This window comes from Schistocerca serialis, chromosome 1 (assembly GCF_023864345.2).
Source record: "Schistocerca serialis cubense isolate TAMUIC-IGC-003099 chromosome 1, iqSchSeri2.2, whole genome shotgun sequence".
NCBI lineage: Eukaryota > Metazoa > Arthropoda > Insecta > Orthoptera > Acrididae > Schistocerca > Schistocerca serialis.
The window spans coordinates 386897437-386919194 of NC_064638.1; the positions used below are offsets into that span (position 1 = coordinate 386897437).

Below are 21758 nucleotides of genomic sequence, written 5' to 3' on the forward strand. Positions count from 1 at the left end.
TTGGTATATTCGAAAATCTATTAGATAATCCATGTTTGTGTCTAGGTGGCATGCGTTGTTCCCACATCTAATGGATTTCCCTTTTAGAAATTGTTTCCATACGTGCCTGAAAAAATACTTTATCATGCTATCATCATAATCCAAATCTTCCGCAGGTTGAGAAGTGGAGGGAGGGGGGGGGGGGGAGAGATTTTTAATTATTTATTTATTTATTTTTTAATCATATCTGTTAGTTGGCAGAATTTTCGCATTTTGTAACTTACATCGATTTGTGTTTTTCACGTGAATTATAATTGTCCAATCTGACTCTCGTCTTCAAGCTGTACACCATTCCATTTCTCATGTCCAGCCCCAAGTTCAGTAACATCTGCTAGGTAGAGAATTAGAATTCCTAGAAAACCTTTTATATTTTCAACAAACAAAGTGTTTTTTTTTTTTATTATTATTCAGTGATGAGAAATTTAATTATTTCATCATTCCAAAACATTTCAAAGCACTGATCTGCAGACAAGCTTCTACATTTATTCTGATCACTGTCAGAGCCTCCCTTCTCCAGTCTGTGATTACAAATTTTAATATTTGCAACCATTCTGTTTCATCTGAGTTAGCATTTTATTACCAATAGAGCAATCATTCTCAGGTTCATAACCTAACCTATTTTTGCTGGTTAAAACCACTTCTGCATCAGTCTGAAGTTGCCTTTGTCCAAGATTATCTGTGTTTCCTCCTCACTTCACCAGAATCATTATCGGACTCCACGTTAGCTTCAAGTAATTCAATAAATACATCTGTTGCAATATCTTCCTCTTCACCCTCAAGAATAGTGAGGATTCCTACAGAGACAGGCATCTGAAAAAGAAGGAATCATGGCATTGACTGTTCTGCCTTGTGTAACACACAGTTAAAAACTGGATTAGAAACCATGACAATAAATTACCTTCTGTGACTAAACTGTGTCATAAATTGCAGCACCTGTAACATTATAATCAAACAACAATTGTATTACATATTGCAATACAAAATAGTTGCTTCTTACCCCAAGACATAATCCTACTCAGAAAAAAGTCTTCAGCAACTGAAATGCCAGACATTGACCTTTCGCTGCTTACTACTGGCAGAACCCCCCCCCCCTAAAAATGAGTAATACAACATTCTTATCTGACATGCATACAAAAAGGCATTTTAAACACATACATTGTTGCCAATAAGAGAAAACAATGACAGACTGTTCTGTGACATATGTTGTGCTAGGCAGAAACCAGTTGATCAGTCTGTAAAGCTCGTGTATAAAAGTAAACCATGAAGTAAGCACTTCATAAGGAAATATAATCATTTTATGATTTTGTAAAGCTGAAAGTTGTGTTAAAACAACTTGGCTGAAAAGTTATGGATGTGTGCTTCTAACTCTTCACCTTGTTTCATTCATGAACAGATTATAAAGTTCTGTGATGTGCCGTATTTACTCGAATCTAAGCTGCACCTGAAAAATGAGACTCGAAATCAAGGAAAAAAAATTTTCCCGAATCTAAGCCGCACCTGAAATTTGAGACTCGAAACTCAAGGGGAGAAACATATTGGTCCATTGTAATATGAGACACAATTTAGGTTGAATGAATGATGATACAGCAACAGTTGTGTGGTTTGAGTCGTAAGTTTAGCAGTTATGCTTTACCATGTAGCCATTGCTGTGCGTCAGGCGCTCCGTCCATATTTATACGGGTACCAGTACCCTTCCTTTTTCGCGTGATTCATCTGGTTTGAATTAATTATTTCATCATTCCAAAACATTTCAAAGCACTGATCTGGAGACAAGCTTCTACATTTATTCTGATCACTGTCAGAGCCTCCCTTCTCCAGTCTGTGATTACAAATTTTAATATTTGCAACCATTCTATTTCATCTGAGTTAGCATTTTATTACCAATAGAGCAATCATTCTCAGGTTCATAACCTAACCTATTTTTGCTGGTTAAAACCACTTCTGCATCAGTCTGAAGTTGCCTTTGTCCAAGATTATCTGTGTTTCCTCCTCACTTCACCAGAATCATTATCGGACTCCACGTTAGCTTCAAGTAATTCAATAAATACATCTGTTGCAATATCTTCCTCTTCACCCTCAAGAATAGTGAGGATTCCTACAGAGACAGGCATCTGAAAAAGAAGGAATCATGGCATTGACTGTTCTGCCTTGTGTAACACACAGTTAAAAACTGGATTAGAAACCATGACAATAAATTACCTTCTGTGACTAAACTGTGTCATAAATTGCAGCACCTGTAACATTATAATCAAACAACAATTGTATTACATATTGCAATACAAAATAGTTGCTTCTTACCCCAAGACATAATCCTACTCAGAAAAAAGTCTTCAGCAACTGAAATGCCAGACATTGACCTTTCGCTGCTTACTACTGGCAGAACCCCCCCCCCCTAAAAATGAGTAATACAACATTCTTATCTGACATGCATACAAAAAGGCATTTTAAACACATACATTGTTGCCAATAAGAGAAAACAATGACAGACTGTTCTGTGACATATGTTGTGCTAGGCAGAAACCAGTTGATCAGTCTGTAAAGCTCGTGTATAAAAGTAAACCATGAAGTAAGCACTTCATAAGGAAATATAATCATTTTATGATTTTGTAAAGCTGAAAGTTGTGTTAAAACAACTTGGCTGAAAAGTTATGGATGTGTGCTTCTAACTCTTCACCTTGTTTCATTCATGAACAGATTATAAAGTTCTGTGATGTGCCGTATTTACTCGAATCTAAGCTGCACCTGAAAAATGAGACTCGAAATCAAGGAAAAAAAATTTTCCCGAATCTAAGCCGCACCTGAAATTTGAGACTCGAAATTCAAGGGGAGAAACATATTGGTCCATTGTAATATGAGACACAATTTAGGTTGAATGAATGATGATACAGCAACAGTTGTGTGGTTTGAGTCGTAAGTTTAGCAGTTATGCTTTACCATGTAGCCATTGCTGTGCGTCAGGCGCTCCGTCCATATTTATACGGGTACCAGTACCCTTCCTTTTTCGCGTGATTCATCTGGTTTGAATTGATTGCTTATTTTTCTTTGATGTTATAACTGCTGCTCTCTTTGTTATAGATGTTTACGTGACTCTAAGCTGAAAACACATTACTGCACTGTGTCATGCATTGTTTGCCGCATTCTGATAATGAGTGTTTATGGCCTGTCACTGCTCGTGGCATGCCTTGTTGCTTTTGTGCGTGCCACAGCCGCCCTTTTTTTTTTTTTTTTTTTTTTTTTTTTTTTTTTTTTTTTTTTTTTTTTTTTTTTTTGAGGATCAACAAAAACCAAATAATAGACTGTGTATGATAGAAGATGTTCTGAACGAGAGTTTAGCGAAAATTTTTCTCCGTTTGAAAATCTTTGCACACGCCTCTTTAGTACATAACATTCTGCACAGAAATTAGTCATCTTAGATTTAAAAATCTAGTCAATTGCCGTGCTTTATTTCTGACTGTATCACTATTAGGCATAAGAATAATATGAATATGAACATGACAAGATATGTACATTCTTCCGCGTTTGCTGTTGTCTCATCTAGTTTCGTGGTTTATTAGGCACACAGGATTTAAATGAGATAGCAGCAAACACGAAACAATACATGGCAAAATGTTTATATTCGTATTATTCTTATGGTGAAGAGAATACTGCATGTGATTCACAATTCATAAAAGTTACTATTAGCAACCATATCTTCTCACAGGTAGGAAAAAATTCAGAACGTAGAGTTGGCCATATTGACAAACATCCCGAACAGTCTTGCCAGTCGGATTTTCGTAGTACATTGAAATGCTGCTCCGTTCGAAGATGAACAATACGGAATTTGTATTTACTTCGTTGGATAATGTATGAAAATGCAGTGGTTGAAACTCGGGGCGGAGAAAAAAAAGCTCGTATTCCACCTTTTTTAAATTTATTTACTGGCGCAGAGGTTTTGGCGCCAGTATTTATCTTTTTGCCTGCAAAGCATGCCTGTGTAGTGTTACATATATTCGATGGCAGAAGTTAGTTGTGGTGGCACCTACCAACATTTTTCAGAACTTCCTCTTACTTTGCACTCGATTCTAAGCCGCAGGCGGTTTTTTGGATTTCAAAAATCGGAAAAAAAGTGCGGTTTAGATTCGAGTAAATACGGTATTCACTGGAAACACCTTCCTTGTAGTTCCCAAAGTGAGGAGCAGAGGAATGGGGGCAAAGATAATTGGAGAATGGGCAATAGATTTGAGGCCAGTAGGGTTATGGGAAGAAAGGATACATTATTGGGAGAGTTCCCACCAGTGCTGTGTGGGAAAGCTGGTGTTGACCATTTGAAGTAGCCATTTAAAACAACCACATTATATTGTACAGCATTATCTGTAACCGGGTGACCTATTTATCTTCGCTCAGCTTTGTGGCAGCCATTCATGTAGGTAAATAGTTATTTTAACATACTTGGGTAGGAAGCTACAGTAAAATAATAATACAATATGGCTGCTTTCACAGTTGGCCCTGCTGCCTAGGATGGGTGTAGGAAATGCCGCAGACAGAACGGGAATAAAAGGACCAGGACAAATAAATTTTATCCTACACCAGGGTTTCGACTTCTCCTCATGCCCTGAAATGAAGTATATCATCTTCACAACCTTCCCACTTTCACCCCAAATGGTATTCCTCCATCCTCCCAAACAATGAAATATGACCCAGCTGTGAGACATGTCCCATACATCCACTCACCACTTTATATTGTAGCCCCATCGCTATCATTTCCTACCCAATAAAGGAGAACAGGGACTTGGGAGTGGGGTGGGGGTGTCACTTGTAAAAGCACTCACATCATACGCCAATTTTGTTGCAACTACTGTGCAGCCTCTCATATGGATTTCACTGCAAACAACTGTCTAACTGGATGAATATCAAACACCAGACCATTGCAAAGGGCAAATATGGTTTACCCAGTGCAGGGCATTCTACGCAACAAATATCGTTGGCTTCAAATGATGCATCATAGTTTCCAATATCAGCTTTCTAAGCAGCACAGGTGGTAATTCTGACTGCAACATATTCTTTGTTTCCACAACCATCCTGACCTCAATACCTACTAGCACCAATGTTCCATCTGCTATCCTCTTAGCTCCCTCTCCTCTCCTTTCCACTCCTCTCTCCTACCCCACACTGGCCTCTACTCCCTATTAAGTTCTATACTTTCCCATGTCTCACACATTGTAAACTTTTATTACCTCTTTTGCTTATTTTTTACCCTCCATGTTCTTCCTGCATTTACCTTTTATCTTTCTATTTTCCTTGTAACTGTCTTTTAACCTGCTCCATGCATGCATCTACAAGTTCCACCCCTGAGGAATATTTCCTACACACCTTACCATTCTATTCCTCCCATCTGTCCCCTCTACTCCACTCCATTCTCCTTCCACTTGCGTTACACCTACTCCCACCTATGAGAAGGAAAACCTGTTTCATAAGAATATTTTGTGTTATTGTGTAGTACAAACACACACCCAAATTTTTATTATTGTTGATGAGAATATGAGATATTTATTGTTTGATGAAAATTCTTTTTACTTTTTTCCTTTCAGATGATGAAATTCGTCAAAGTGAAGGATTTAAAAATGTGTCTCTTGGTAATGTAATTCCTGCAAATTACAAAGAAATAACTTTACCTTTTCTCGGAGATGAAGATAAGGAGCTGCTTAATAAGTACAGAGTTCCTGCATTTGAGGTGGGTGTTAGTGATTTGAACCAAATGGAAATATTGAGAAGCTTGGTATTCTTAAGAAATATTACCTCTTTCACTAATCAGTCACTAGTCTTAAATGCACTGAGAGTCTGTGAAACCGAAAATAATGCTAACTTAAATGACTGGTAAATTAAAAAAATAAAGAGGCAGCAGCCTGCGTAGTATTTTACTAATGTTTCATGTTTGAATGATACGGTTCTTTTGTCAACCATGTTTCTTCCTTAAGTCATGTTGTCCTTATTTTACATGTCAATTTGTGTCTATTAGTGTAATCCAGTTCTCAAACTAATGACTTATTATACAATAACTACTAGAGTGACATTGTTGTCAAAATCTTCCACAGAAATGCTCATGAACTAATCAACTTGTTTCTTAGATGACAAATAACAAGAACTCTTTACCACAAAATAACTACATTTCAATATAACCCTCCTCCTCAGTGTCTCATCATTCCCCACATTACTTTAGAATAACCTTTGTTGTTGTTGTTGTTGGTGGTGGTGGTGGTGGTGGTGGTGGTGGTGGTATTATTATTATTATTATAATTATAATTATTATTATTATTACTACTATTATTATTATTATTTCTCTTTCATGAAGACACATCTCACCCCCCCCCCCCCCCCCCCCCAGGGGGTCCACAACTCTTTTGTGGATACGTGCGTGGCGAGCACGGGGCCCCGAGCCATTGCAGCCGTCTTTCTCTCCCGGGCTGCATTTCCTTTCCCTTCCCCTCCTTTCCCCTCCATGCTCCTTTCCCCTCGCCCTCTCCTCTCCCTCTATTGGTGTCCTTGTTTATGTTGGCCCCGCTATCCTCTTGGTTCTGTTGGTTTTATACTCCGGCTTTGTTGCGTAATCGTCTCCTCCTTTTGGCATTCCTTGGTCCCCCTCTGGGGTTTGACCTCCATTACAAAATTTCTCCTCCGTAGTGTGAGCCATTTGGGGAAGAGCACCTTACCTAGTGTCTCTGACGTGCGCCCTCCTAGTACATTCCACCTTTTCTTTCACGTCGTTGTTTGATGCTAGGGTGCATAGCCAGCACGGTAGCCAGCCCGTGTGGTGGGGTCGCTATGTACCCTTTTGGTTGAGCCCCCTGAACACACAGGGATCACACTTCTGATACCTGAGCTGTGACCTCCTCATGCATGCCTTGGAGTGGTTGCTCGTCATCCTGGAGCATCGGAACTCCCGGCAATGGCCGCCGTGCCAGACGGCCCTTGCTGTGGCTGGGTGGCGCCCGTGAGGAGAGCCCCTGATCGGAGTGGGTGGTATCAGGGCGGACGCTATGCAGATGAAACGCATACGGGTCCAAAACTCTGGCCATTCTTCTGCGGCCGTCTCTCTGCGTGGTACTGATTCCTCAAGTGCTGCTTCTCTTGCCCCTTCGGCCTTCCCTTCCATGGCTACCCCCTGGGAAGAGGGTCAGGCCCGTCGTCTAGGGGCAAAACCTTTCCCCCGTTATCTAGTTTGCACCAGGACTGATGGGGATACTTTCACCAGTGTCAAGCCTTTATTCTTTGTGGAACACATTGAAGAAAAGTTCGGCGAAGTGGACTCCCTTAGCAAGATGCGGTCGGGTTCGTTGCTGATAAAAACCGCTTCAGCTGCCCAATCTGCGGCCCTTTGTGCCTGTACCCATCTTGGCACAATTCCTGTGTCCATTACCCCTCACCAGTCTCTAAATATGGTACAAGGTGTGATTTTTCACAGGGACCTCATCCTTCAAACTGATGAGGAACTTCGGGACAATCTCGGACGGGGGGGTGTTCACTTTGTTCGGCGTGTTCAGAAGGGTCCTAAAGATAATCGTATTGATACTGGTGCCTTTATCCTGGCCTTTGAAGGGGATATCCTTCCTGAGAAAGTTAAGATTATGGTGTATCGTTGTGATGTGAAGCCGTACATCCCACCTCCTATGAGGTGTTTTAAGTGCTTGCGTTTTGGCCACATGTCTTCTCGCTGTTCTCAGGACCCTCTCTGTGGTGACTGTGGACGTCCACTCCATGAGGGGAGTCCCTGTGTTCCCCCTCCTCTATGTGTAAATTGTCATGGTAGTCATTCTCCACGTTCACCAGATTGCCCAGTATATAAGAAAGAAAAAAAGATACAGGAGTATAAGTCCCTCGATCGTTTAAGCTACACAGAGGCCCGTAAGAAATATGCACGACTGCACCCTGTGTCCATGACATCTAGTTACGCCTTGGTTACATCTTCACCCCTTCCTCCCCCTTCCTTACCCCCATCCCGGACCCCTCTCCTCCCCCCCTCCCCTGCGGCTCCCACACCTCCTCTGGGCGCTGCTCCCCCTCCCCAGCCGGAGAAGTGTCCCACTCCTTCGGCGTCTGCTGGTCAAGGGCGCCTCTCCAGAGATGCCCCTTCCCGGCACCTTCCAGGTCAAAGGTCTGCTGCCGCGCGGCGACTGCGAGAGCCGCGGGCTGTGGGCCCGCAGGTCACCCGGTCTCTTTCTGTTCCTGATATTGCTGCAGCTGGCTCCTTTATGCCACACAGCCCTCCTCGTTCTCAGCCTGAAAAGAAGAAGAAACATAAGTCCCGGGACAAAGAGCCTCTGGTGTCACCGGAGGTCCCTTCCCCGACTTCACAACCGGATTCTGACCTGTCGTTCATGGATGTCGCCCCCTCCTTGTCGGTGACGGGTGGGGACCCTGCGGTATGACTGGTTTTAGCGTGTTCCGCCCTCATTTCACCCATCGTTCTGTGGTTCTCCAATGGAATTGTAATGGCTACTATCGTCACCTTCCGGAATTGAAATCCCTTCTTTCGTCCTACTCTGCAGCTTGTGTGGTTCTCCAGGAATCTCATTTTACTGATGCTCACTCACCGACCCTCCGTGGGTTCCGTGTTTTCTGTCGAAATCGGGTCGGACCCTTGCGGGCTTCTGGTGGCGTTTGTACGTTGGTCCGTACAGACATTGCTAGCACGTGGATTCCTCTCCAAACTACATTGGAAGCGGTTGCTGTTAGGGTCCACTTAGACCCTGCAGTCACAGTTTGCAATCTTTATCTCCCTCCTGACAGGACACTTACACCTGCTGCCTTAACCATCCTTCTTCAGCAACTTCCTCCTCCCTTCCTCCTCCTTGGGGATTTTAATGCTCATCATCCTTTGTGGGGCAGTGCTCTTCCATCTCGACGAGGTCTTCTTATAGACCAATTTATTGCAGACCACGACCTGTGCCTTCTTAATGATGGCTCCCCTACTCATTTCAGTGCTGGTCATGGTACCTTTTCTGCCATTGATCTTTCTCTTTCTTCTCCCTCTCTCCTCCCTTCATTAAACTGGTCGCCACACGACGACCTTTGTGATAGTGACCATTTCTCGTTGATTATCACGCTCCCTTCCCGCTCCCCGATGGACAGATTACCTCGTTGGTCTTTCCACCGCGCCGATTGGCCGCTATACACTGCACAGGTCGAGTTTTCTCCCTCTTTGTCAGGTTGTATTGATGACGTCCTACGTGACGTGTCTGACGCGATTGTTCGTGCTGCTAACGTTGCTGTCCCGCGCTCATCTGGACCATTTCGTCGCCGGCAAGTCCCGTGGTGGAGTACGGCCATTGCCATTGCCATCCGTGATCGCCGTCGAGCTTTGCAACACTTCAAGAGGCACCCATCCGTAGCCAGCCTTACTACCTTTAAACGCCTTCGCGCTAAAGCCCGTTATTTAATCAAACAGAGCAAGCGGATATGTTGGGAACGATTCGTTTCTTCCCTTGGTTCCACTGTCCCTCTGTCACGGGTATGGGCTACAATTCGCTCTCTCCAAGGTTGCCATCGGCAGTCCACCCTCCCAGGCCTTCACCTCCCAGATGGCATTTGTACGGACCCATTAGTTCTCGCAGAACATCTTGCGACCCATTTTGCAGTGGCATCAGCGTCAGCCTCCTATCCAGCTGCTTTCCTTCATCAAAAACAGCAGGCTGAAGCTCTCACCTTATGTTTCACCACTTGTGAGCCAGAATCTTACAACGAACCTTTTACTGAATGGGAATTTCTTTCTGCTCTATCTTCTTCTCATGATACGGCCCCTGGCCCAGATTCCATTCATAACCAACTGCTTCAACATCTCAGTGCTCCACAACGGCAACATCTTCTTCGGGTGTTTAACCGTATCTGGCTCCAGGGTGACTTCCCTTCTCAGTGGAGGGATAGCATTGTGGTTCCTGTCCTTAAGCCTGGTAAGAACCCCCTATCTGTTGACAGCTATCGTCCAATTAGTTTGACCAATGTTGTTTGTAAGTTACTTGAACGGATGGTAGCCCGTCGGCTCACTTGGGTCCTCGAATCTCGGGATCTATTGTCCCCTTACCAGTGTGGCTTTCGAGAGGGACGATCTCCAATCGATCATTTACTTCGCTTGGAATCTGCAGTTCGGCAGGCTTTTTCCCAGCGCCGCCATTTGGTTGCAGTGTTTTTTGACCTTCGCAAGGCCTATGACACGGCCTGGTGCCATCACATCTTACTAACCCTTCATCAGTGGGGTCTTCGGGGCCCACTCCCGATTTTTATCCGCCAGTTCCTGCTCCATCGGTCATTCAGAGTTCGAGTTGGTACTGCTTTTAGTTCTCCACGGACCCAGGAGACGGGCATCCCACAGGGTTCTGTCTTGAGTGTCCTTCTTTTCCTCATTGCTATCGATGGACTTGTGGCCTCTGTCGGTCCCTTGGTCGCTCCTGCCCTGTATGTGGATGATTTCTGCATTTGGGTTAGTTCCTCCTCGATGGCATCTGCAGAACGGCAGCTCCAGGTGGCTATACGGCGTGCCTCTGCATGGACCCACTCACACGGGTTTCAATTCTCTCCTTTAAAATCGCGGGTGGTCCACTTCTGTCGCCGTACTATGGTCCACCCTGATCCAGAGCTCTATCTCGACGCACGACGATTGCCTGTGGTCCCACAGTTTCGTTGCCTGGGTCTTCTTTTCGACAACAAGCTCACTTGGCTGCCCCATATCAGACTCCTGAAGGTAGGATGTTTCCGTGAACTCAATGTCCTTCGCTTCCTTGCCCACTCCTCGTGGGGTGCGGACCGTTCCCTCCTCCTCCGTCTTTATCGTGCTCTCGTTCTGTCTCGTTTGGACTATGGTTGTCAAGTTTATGGTTCAGCTGCTCCTTCCACACTGCACGTGCTGGATCCAGTCCACCATCGTGGTATCCGTTTGGCCACCGGTGCCTTCCCTACTAGCCCTGTTGATAGTCTCCTGGTTGAAGCTGGGATCTCCCCCCCCCCCCCCTTCTGTTCGGCGGTCCCAGCTTCTGGTGTCTTATGCCCTCACTATCCGTTCTTCTCCCACTCACCCTTCCTATTCTATCCTGTTGCCAGACCATGGACGTCGCCCACCCGACTCCCGCCCTCGGGCGGGTTTACCGGTTGGACTGCGCCTTGCGTCTCTTTACCGTCATTTTCAGCTTCCTTCTTCGTCCTGTCTTCCTCGCTCCCTCCCCTCCACCCCTCCTTGGTTAGTTCCTCGGCCTCGACTTCGGATGGATCTCCGCCGCGGACCGAAAGATTCCATCCCCCTGGTGGTGTTCCGTACCTTTTTCCGCCAAATTTTATGGGAGTTTCGGGATGCTGTTGTTTTTTACACTGATGGCTCTAAATCTGCTGATCATGCTGGGTATGCTTTCACGTCCTCTGTTGGAACGGAAAATCATCTGCTGCCACCTACATGTGGGGTGTTTACTGCGGAATTGATGGCAATTTCCCGGGCCCTTACCTTTATTAAACAATCCCAACACAATCGCGTTCTGTTATGTACGGACTTGATGAGTGGCCTTCTTGCTATTGACCGGTGTTTTTCGCGCCATCCCTTGGTCTCTGCCATCCATGACCATCTCGCTGATATTCACCGTGCTGCTTGTTCTATTGACTTCCTTTGGGTCCCTGGCCATGTGGGTATCCCGGGTAATGGGCTCGCTGATCGTTTGGCTGGGGGAGCAGTTACTTACCCCCCGTTTTCCGTAACCCCTCCTGCAGCGGATTTACGGCTTCACATCAAATCCCACTTCGCACAGTCATGGGCCAATTCTTGGGAGGCTACTCCACTGTCTAATAAACTTCGTGCAATTAAGGTGACACCAGGCCCATGGCGTTCTTCCTTTCGCCTCTCCCGAAAGGACTCGACTACACTGTGTCGTCTCCGCATTGGCCATACCAGGCTGACCCATGGTTTCCTTTTGCGTGATGAGCCACCCCCGCTTTGTGGTTGTGGAGCCTTCCAGTCAGTAGCCCACATTTTGGTTGAATGCCCCCTTCTTTTAGCTCTGCGTGTTAAGTACAGACTCCCCCACACTTTACCTTTGATGTTGGCTGACGATTCGCGGATGGTCTCTCTGGTTCTCGGTTTCCTCCGGGAGAGTGGTTTTTATTCTCAGTTTTAAAGTTTTTAATCTCTCTCTGGTGTTGGGGCAGGGCGGTGAGTGTTTGGGTTTCTCCCACTGTAGGCAGTGTTCAGAGATTCCCGATTCACCTCCCTGACTGGAATCCTCTTTTCTTCCCCTTTTACTCTGTTTTTACCCCTTCTTTTTAAGGCTTGGTTAGTCTTTCTATTCCCATACATACTTTCTGCATTATAGCAGTTGTACCTTTTAAGTCACAGGTGGTCTTGCCTATGCTGTTTCAGCATAGTGTTGGGTTCGTTTCTCTTGCCAACTTCCCTCATTTGTTTTTACCAATGACAACGTGACTGCCCTTTTACGTTTTTCCCTTTTTCCATTTTATTGTTCTGACTTTTCTGAGATGTCTCGTTAGCAGAATGGAGTATATTTGAAACAAGGGACTGATGACCTCGCTGTTTGGTCCCTTACACCTCAAACAACCAACCAACATCTCACCCCTTTCCAGCGTGAGCTAGTGCACTAGAGAATGCATCTGTGTGGCAAACTCATATGGGTAGAATTTGCTCACAACACTCGCTTTGCACATAGCCTGGACTCTCCTAATTTCCTATCATGCAGCACTCTCTTGCTGCCGCTTGCTATATTGCTTTTTCACAACGTAGCGGCACTGATGGGTGTGCCAAACTTTGGAATTTATTTAGAACTAGAATTTCTTTTTAGCTACCACTATTCAATGGAAAACATATTTGCTGTATACCAGGGGTTCTCCAAATATTACCACAGTGACTGAGTAAAATTATGTGTAAAGAAAGTTAGTGATAGTCAAATATTGAATGTTATTGATGGTCATTGATTTAATTGTGGAGACAGAAAAAAGAAAAATATTTACATGGAGGGGTGGGAAAAATGATTCTAATCATCAATTTTGTTTGTAATCAACATAAAAAAAACTTCAGTCCATGTACACTATAGGCTCTCAAATAACATTAACAGTACTGCTCTCACTGCGAAAGAGAAAGGAAGTGCAAGGTGTACTGGTAGGCAGAGAACTGCACTATTCAAATAAATTTCTAACTGAATAATTATATGAATAAGTAGATCATTCAAACACATTTATTCAAGAATAAATTTTTGCAGCCAAAGAGACTATTCCTCTCTTTGAATACAAATAATTATTTATCATTCATCACTTAAAGAACAAATAATGTAGAACGCCACCACATGTTCTTTGTTCACTTTATGTACAGCATTCTGTAACTATTGTTTGTCCTCCAGCTCAGTTTCTGTTTTATTAATAACTTATACATGGTTTATCCTGAAATTGGGTTCAGTGGGTTAAGTTTCAGATTACAAAACCATAGATTTTTGGGGTTCAGTACCCCATAGGTCGTATAATTTGCTGTTATTTGTTGCTTTTTTTTCAACTCTGACAATGAGAAATATGTAAGTCAAGTTAAATAGTGTTTTGAATTACTGGTTGAAATGTGTGTCCTCTTTTTAACTGGTAGTACAAGTTGCTTCAGAGGTAGAAGAAAGGTAAAGACACACCACCATGCCTAGCAAAGCACTGCAGTATACAAACCAACTTTGGGATTGAACTTTGCAGCATAACAAGTGCAATGTAAAAATGCTTTGTTGGCAGACAGCCTTAGCCCTTAACACCACCAACGTTGCCCAATTCAACCAACTCTGCATTTGCCTGTAATCCCCCCCTCCCCCTTGTAATATTCAGAAGTACTGTATGTAAGTAGACAATGTGCCAACAGAAACTGTTAATCTAAGACACGTTCTTCCAATGTACCGAGATTGATAACACTATTGGATAGGTATCTCAATATGAGTATGCAGTTTGTTTGTGTTTTTAGTGCTACAAATTGACTGAACAAATTAAGAAGTAAGTTATTGCTCATAACAAACATCAACAGACTTAATATAAGTCTCCTAAAATGATGTAGAAAATCTGATGGACATCGAAAGGCATCACAAAGTGCTTCAGAGTAACTCTGAGTAAGCTTTCCATTAAAAGATGAAATAGCTTTTTGATTCAGTATGCATCTACATAGAGCTTAGAGATGGAAAAATTTCAGAAGAGACCATAGGTTTGAGTACGTAAGAGTTCATAATATTGCAGCGCGCTGGCAACATTTTTGTCGAGAAAGTGCCAAGAGACTGTTGGAATGCTTTTTTCACCTTTCTACAACAATTATTGTATCAATGCCTTTCATTTGATTTAGAGACAAAATAGTTGACCTGTATTACTGTCCATGATCAAGGGCATTAAACAAAACTACAAACACCAATAGCCAAAGAAATCGGGTTGTGATTTTTGTATGATATTACGACGTAAAAAGAAAAATTATTTTTAAATTAATTTGAAAGGAGAATCTTGTGTGTGATCACAACAATGGTATTTCCCAAAAGCTATGGTGGAGTTGATGATTTCTCAGTTTTTGCTTAAGAAAATTGCAGTTTGAAAGTCTTGTATCGTTATCCTGAACTAAAGACAATTTCAGGAGTTTTGCGAATGTAAAATGTATTTTCTTTACTGTGTCACAAAGGAAAATCTTTGACAATCAAATAAACTCTCTAATGGGTGTGGGTTTTAAGGGAGAGGGTAAGGAGTCATCCCAATCTCGGGAGCGGAAAGACTTGACTTAGGGGGAAAAAGGGACAGGTATTCTCTCTCTCTCTCTCTCTCTCTCTCTCTCTCTCTCTCTCTCTCTCTCTCTCTCTCTCGCACACACACATCCATCCGCACATATACAGACACAAGCAGAAATATGTCTGCTCGTGTGTGTGTGGGGGGGGGGGGGGGGGTTGCGAGTGTATACCTGTCCCTTTTTCCCCCCAAAGTTAAGTCTTTCCACTGCCGGGATTGGGATGACTCCTTACCCTCTCCCTTAAAACCCACATCCTTTTGTCTTTCCCTCTCCTTCCCTCTTTCCTGATGAAGCAACCGTGCGTTGCGAAAGCTTGAATATTGTGTTTGTGTTTGTTTGTGTCTCTATCAACATACCAACGCTCTCATTTGGTAAGTTACATCATATTTTTCCCACATGGAATATTTCCCTCTATTATATTCAAACTTTCTAATGAGATGTTTAAAAAAGAGTACCGTATTTACTCGAATCTAAGCCGCACCTGAAATTCGAGGCTCGAAATTCAAGGGGAGAGAAAAGTTTTAGGCCGCATCTCCAAATCGAAACAAAGTTGGTCCATTGTAATGTGAGACACAATTTAGTTCGAATGAATGACGATACAGCTACAGTAGTTTGGTTAGAGTTGTAAGCTTAGCAGTTAAGCTTTACCAGGTAGCCGTTGCTATGCGTCAGGTGCTGCGTCCGTATTTATATGGGTACCCTTCCTTTTTCATATGCTTCGTCTGGTTTGAATTGATTGCTTATTTTTCGTTGATATGATAAGTGCTGTTCTCTTTGTTATAGGAGTTTATGTCACTCAAAGCTGAAAATGCATTACTGTACTGTGTTGTGCATTGTTGGTTGCATTCTGATAATGAGTGTTTACGGCCTGTCGGCGCTTGGCGGTATGGCTTGCTTTTGTGCGTGCGCTACCGCCGCTTACAATTTAAAAAAAAGAGAGAGGAATCGTCTGATTAGCGAATCAATGGCAAGAGACTGCCATTTGTTGTTACTTACACTGCTGCTTTCTTTGATAATGATCAACAAGAACCAAATAATAGATTGTGTATGATAGCTGTTCTGTACGAGAGTGTAGCGAAAATTTTTCTCCGTTTGAAAATCTTTGCAGACACCTCTTTACTACATTACATTCTGCACAGAAATTAGTCATCTTAGATTTAAAAATATAGTCAAATTGCCGTGCTTCATTTCTGACTCTCACTATTAGGCATAAGAATAACACGAATATAAACATATCATGGTATGTATATTCTTCCGCGTTTGCTGTTGTCTCACTCTAGTTTTGTAATTTATTAGGCAGACGGGATTTAAATGAGATAGTAGCAAACACGAAAGAATACATGTCAAAATGTTTATATTCGTATTATTCTTATGGTGAAGAGAATACTGCATGTGATTCACAATTCATAAAAGCTCCTATTAGCAACCATCTCTTCTCACAGGTAGGAAAAAATTCAGAACGTATAGTTGGCAATTTTGACAACATCGCAACAGTCTTGCCAGTCGGATTTTCGTAGTACATTGAAATGCTGCTACATTCGAAGATTAAAAATATGGAAACTCGGGGCAGAGAAAAAAGCTCATTACCACGGTAGTTCTGAAAATAATTTTAAAACAACATAAAGCACATTTTTTTAATAAATGACAAGGAATTGTAGCAATATGTCTCATTGCAACTTCAAATTCATCTCTTATTTGCAACACTTTTAATTCTCAGGTGACAAGTAAATTTTTTGTTTATGTAAATGAATAATGTTTCATGTAAATATTTTTATTCATTATGTTGATTGAATAAATTTTGTCCAACTCTGGCGTAAGGGAAGTGTATGTGCTCACTGCAAATGCACAGTGAATGTGAGTGCATGACACCTGCATTGCCATGGAAAAGTGCTCCTCTTCTGCGTTGTGCTCACTCAGATGTGCCATTAAGCTACACATCATTGGTCATTTCCGGCAACTTTCGCCCAAGTATGCAAAGTGTATTTGCGCTTGCTCTTGCACGCTGTAGTTAATTCCATTTTAATAAAAATTTCATTATGTTGTGAGCACTTCAAAAGTAATTGTGAAGTTATCTGCACGATAGTTACTGTATATGCAACTAATTGCCATGAACATGTTAGATTATGAATTTGTTGTAACAGCATTGATATTACAAAAATTGCGCAGACATTTTGCAGGATTTTGTCCAAAAGCTAAGCAGTTTTTGTACTGTTTCTGTTCCCTGCTCAATGTTCTGCTTACTGCATCTTTAATTTAATGTAAGTGATCTGTTCCCCTGTGAATATTATTTTTTACACAATGTTCAATGAAATTTTTGATAAAATGCAGTGTGCTTGAGAAAGTGTATTAGGTGCATACACTTGTACTCAGAAATCACTTATTAATGCACATTGCTTGTTTATTGCTTTTTTATATGAACATCATGATGGACATCATAAGTATGAGGGGAAATCGAGAAAGTAAGCCCCTCACTGAGAATTTTCCAATTTGAAGCAAAATTTTACAAAATTTATGTGGATATGTGTGAGAAATGCAACAGTCGATGTGCCTTGATTGCTTTCAATATTGCCGCTGTAGTGACTGAAAATTATGGCCTTGCTTCTTTCTGACACAAAATGTGAGTGTAAGTGTGTGAAATAGTTTACACAAACACAGCACATAGTGACAGTCAAAATTAAGTATCAGAAAGTCTAGTGTAGTACATCACAAATAAGCAGTTTCTCAGTTGATAGTGCATACATTTTTCTGAAGATTGGGAAAATATCCATTCTATATAGAGTATCTGAGTTGTCCTTTATAACTGACGGCACTGTAGAGCAGATACTGCAGTGTAGTATCAAGAAATGGCACTTTATGAATCTGGCACCCAGCCGTCCTTACCTGCAGGTATCCAATTCGTGAGATGCAGTAAATAGTTCATAATAAGATAGGCTAAATGCTTAGTGTGTATATTTTGCTGGTTCATGACGATGGTAGTTGACATAGAGCTTAACTGGGAGGTAGCATTTGTCCATTTATCTTATAGTACTAGTCTCCCTAAAATTAATTCCACTTTCTCTTACACTTTGCGACATTTCTCCATGGTCAAAATTTTTACTGTGATGAAAAGTTGGAAAAAGGATATGAAACATTAGCTTCAATACCAGTTGGCACACTTCTGTGACATTAATACAGATGTTAATTATGGTGGTGGATATGTTTGGTGGTAACTTAGCAATTGAAATGTTTTCCTGCAACTTTATTTATCTTTACAACTTTATGGAAGCTTACTTTCTGGGTAGACCTAATAATTTACGAGCTTCATGTGTATTATCAGTTGTTGTGACAACATTAGGCTTTAATTCTGATGTCGGCAAAGAAAACTACAAATTATTTCTAAGTAATCATCATCATCATCATCATCATCATTTAAGTAAGTAATGTTTTTCTCTTTTACTTCATAGGTCCAAGTTGGGTTGCACGAACTTTTAGGCCATGGAAGTGGAAAACTGTTTAGAAAAAATGAAGATGGCAGTTTCAATTTCAAACAAGAATCTACTGTCAACCCCCTCACTTCTGAGAAGGTGAGTGTAAATTATTTTTTTCCCTTTGAAAACTTGTTAAACTGTCTGTCTGCTTTTGCTGTTAATTAAAGGAATTTGAAAGTACAGTTATAAAAAGTATGTAATCCAGAGGACTTTACTTTGAAACCTGTGAAGTGTGTACTTCATATAGCATCCATTGGATAGCCAATCTAATTGTCCTCAGTTTTCATGGAACCATGCACTGACAACATTAGTTAGTACTTAAGAAAGAAACAAATATTGATGTTCTGTCACCTACTATTACAAATTGGGAAAAGAATGTGACCGGAATAAGATATAATTTCCCATCTGGCCATCCTGAAACTTTAGGATACTGTTAAATACTTCAGGTGAATGCCAGAATATCATTTCCTCCTCCACCTTTTCCTAGAAGATTGCAGGCAGTCTCAGATTATGTTAACATCAACATAATGTTAAACTCCCCCAACACCCCTTTCTTCAGTCTTGTCAGTTGTTACCCCCTCCTCTTTTCTCTCACTTAATTGATAACAACACCTCACCTCTTTTAATGATGACTGATTGACTAATTAATATAATTTAATTACAAGTAGTTGAAGTTCAGAAAGTACAACAGACTAAATTGCAACTTCTGATTTATTAATGCCTTTGTAGATGACTATTATGAAACCAGAATAATGAAATCAAGCCATGAGAGTATAACAGCTTGCATTCTAAAATGAATCATTCTGGCCTTACGTTCCCAAATATTACACATTATCTGCACATATGGCTGAACACACATTACAACTCTTTTATCTTAATGATTCCAACCAACTCTGAACAAAACTAAGACTACCAACTGTGCAACCCAGATGAGCAACATCATACCTGATTGATGTAACCAGAAAGGTTTAACCACAAATTGCTGCAGAGGCTATATTTGTTCTCCTAATGAAAGAAGCACACCTATGGTAACCTTACAGTCTCCCACAGAAATCTGCATTTTAGTCACTGAAATCGATTCAAACTGCATACATTCACCACCTCCACCACCACCGTCCATCATCATCATCATCAAATATCACTGTCACACTTTATTCCTGCTTCATGTGTCACCCTCTTCACCCAAAGTGACTGTCCCATATTCCTACTACAGTGATGTCTACTGTGGGACCAGGTCACAGGAGATAAATGGCAATCATTTTTATGTTTTTCTGAATCACAGAAACTTCTCTAGATTTCTCTCTTACATAGCCTCAACAACAAAAAAACATTTGAAATTCTTGGACATTTCTTTGTTTTCTCTCCTTACCTGTTTTCCCTTACTCTCAGTTCCACTTAACATTGATACACCCTTTTATTGCATTCCTGTTATAAGAAGTAGATTTTACCATTTTCCAGAGAAATATTTGCGAGCTTCTTCGCACACAAGATCCACAGGGTGAGCATGACTTTTTGGAAACCTTCTTGGTTACATTAGTGTGGCTAGCTTCAAATTTTATAGGCCTTATATTTCATCTTGATTATGAACCGTAACCAGCTTTCCACAGTTGTCATGATATTTTCACCTATTATGAAATTATGATATTTGGTGATTTAAATCGGTTAATAATAAGATTACCATCATTAAAATGGTAAACAGCATATCTGTGGTGTATTGAGTTAACATCAATGGTTTTTACATATTTCATGAATAAGGAAAAGGTAGACGATGTAGACACTTTCCCACACCCAAATTATATATACTTGTCATGCCTGTGGCCTCTTGCTGATTCTTGTGCACACATTTGTTTCACTTCAAATGATAAACAAATAAACATACTGGTATTTAACAAGACATTCAATCCTTGGGTCACAGTATTTTCCATAAGCCCACACAGAGTTTTATCTTCAGGCAGCAATCTGTCATCATCCACTTCTTCCCAGTGAAGTATTGTGGACACTTAAATAGAGCCTGAACCATTTCAGACAATAAATTTACAAAGAGGCTGGATATGGAGAACAGCAGAATTGGTGTGCATTTTAACTCATACTGTATGACAGAGAACATCCAGAAAAAACTAATAATCCTCTTTCTATATATTGGGAATCTCTCACCCAAGATTATCAGTATCCTTAAAAAATCTGATGTTCAATTTTGCACATATGTATATTCTCTTTTAGGTTCTGTTTAGGACAGTCTGTGGCTCATGTAGAAAGATGTTGAGACACCGTGCTAGTGCTGTGTCCATTAAATTTTACCAAGATTTGACAAACACTGCCATTATAACTCTGTTGAGATACTGGAAGAATTATCAATTGGCAAGCACTGTCTGAATACAGGAGATGAGATGGATGGAGGTGCTACCATATTCAGTTGAAATCCTTATCATACTATTTTTGATGCCCTTTTTGTGCTGGCAGGCTTTGGTGAGCCTCCTGGATGTTGTCCTGCTGCATCCTGACTTGTGGTTTTGATTTTTTTTTTATATTACATGTAACATCTGCCCCAGCTTGCTTCTGACTGCTTCACAGTTCAGTGACTTCCAAGAGAAAAATAATACAAACTGTTACAAATTCCGTCCCACACCACATTCCAGTAAATTAATACTTGTATGTATTTAAATGAATGTGTGATTCATTTAGTTATACCCAATTACAAGAGCTACTACAGCATTTGAGACAAAACATTACCCCATAATTTTTTGTGCTGTCACACTACAAAAATGAAAAGATCCTTCTTTATTACATGCAATGCCCAACTTTTGTATTTCCTTGAAATAAGGTTTGTTTTATTATGAGAAACTTGTGAGTGATGTTCTGAACAGTGCGACAGTTGCATACAGAAAAAGTGAGAGTTCAGCCTCAGTTACTACTGGGGGACAGTATTCCAATGATTATTGAGTAAGGCTGTTTGCAAGATGAAGAAGCAGATACTGCAAACAAAACAGCAGTAGTTGAAAACTGTCTGTAAATGCTTAATAAGATTGACAGAACTAACTAGTTGCAGTTAGTCTTGCCCATAATTTAATGAAAATTGAAAACTTTATTAACTTGATTTCATGAGCCACTGTGCTAACAAAAATCAGCCTCTAAGAAAAATGTAATCTGTAGGAAAGAAAATGCCTTTTGAGCTTCAGAGAGAATATTTAATATCATGGAATTATAAAACAGAAAGCAGAATCCGGGGGAAATGACCGGTGTTGGTACAGTTTTCAAAGTTTTCGTATAACCACAAAAGACAAAAAATAGCCATCCACCAGTAATAGCCTTAATAATGGATTCAATTGGGTGAGGGCAAGTATTCACAAGTTTCTTCAGGTATACGAGGGTGGTGCCATAAGTACCTGACCCAACGAGACCATTTTATCTGCAGGCAAGGTCATGGCATCTGGATAATTTTCATTGACTACCTTGAAAGAGGAAAAACTATCAATGGCAAGTATTATGCAAACTTATTGCAATGTTTGGGC

The 21758-nt window shown here is 41.2% G+C and overlaps 1 protein-coding gene across 6 annotated transcripts in view; it reads left to right on the forward strand.

Moving 5' to 3' along the window:
- LOC126471019 (dipeptidyl peptidase 3) overlaps positions 1-21758 on the forward strand; it is a 175497-nt gene that overhangs the window by 84534 nt on the left and 69205 nt on the right. For 3 of the 6 annotated variants that reach the window (XM_050099120.1, XM_050099112.1, XM_050099092.1), the window contains exon 9: positions 5607-5749. The exons of 1 other annotated variant lie outside the window; for it this stretch is intronic. In XM_050099120.1, the coding sequence (XP_049955077.1) occupies positions 5607-5749 (143 nt within the window). Of the gene's footprint in view, positions 1-5606; positions 5750-18225; positions 18346-21758 lie in introns of all 6 variants that reach the window. 2 more of the 6 variants (XM_050099083.1, XM_050099098.1) reach the window with 1 other exon arrangement.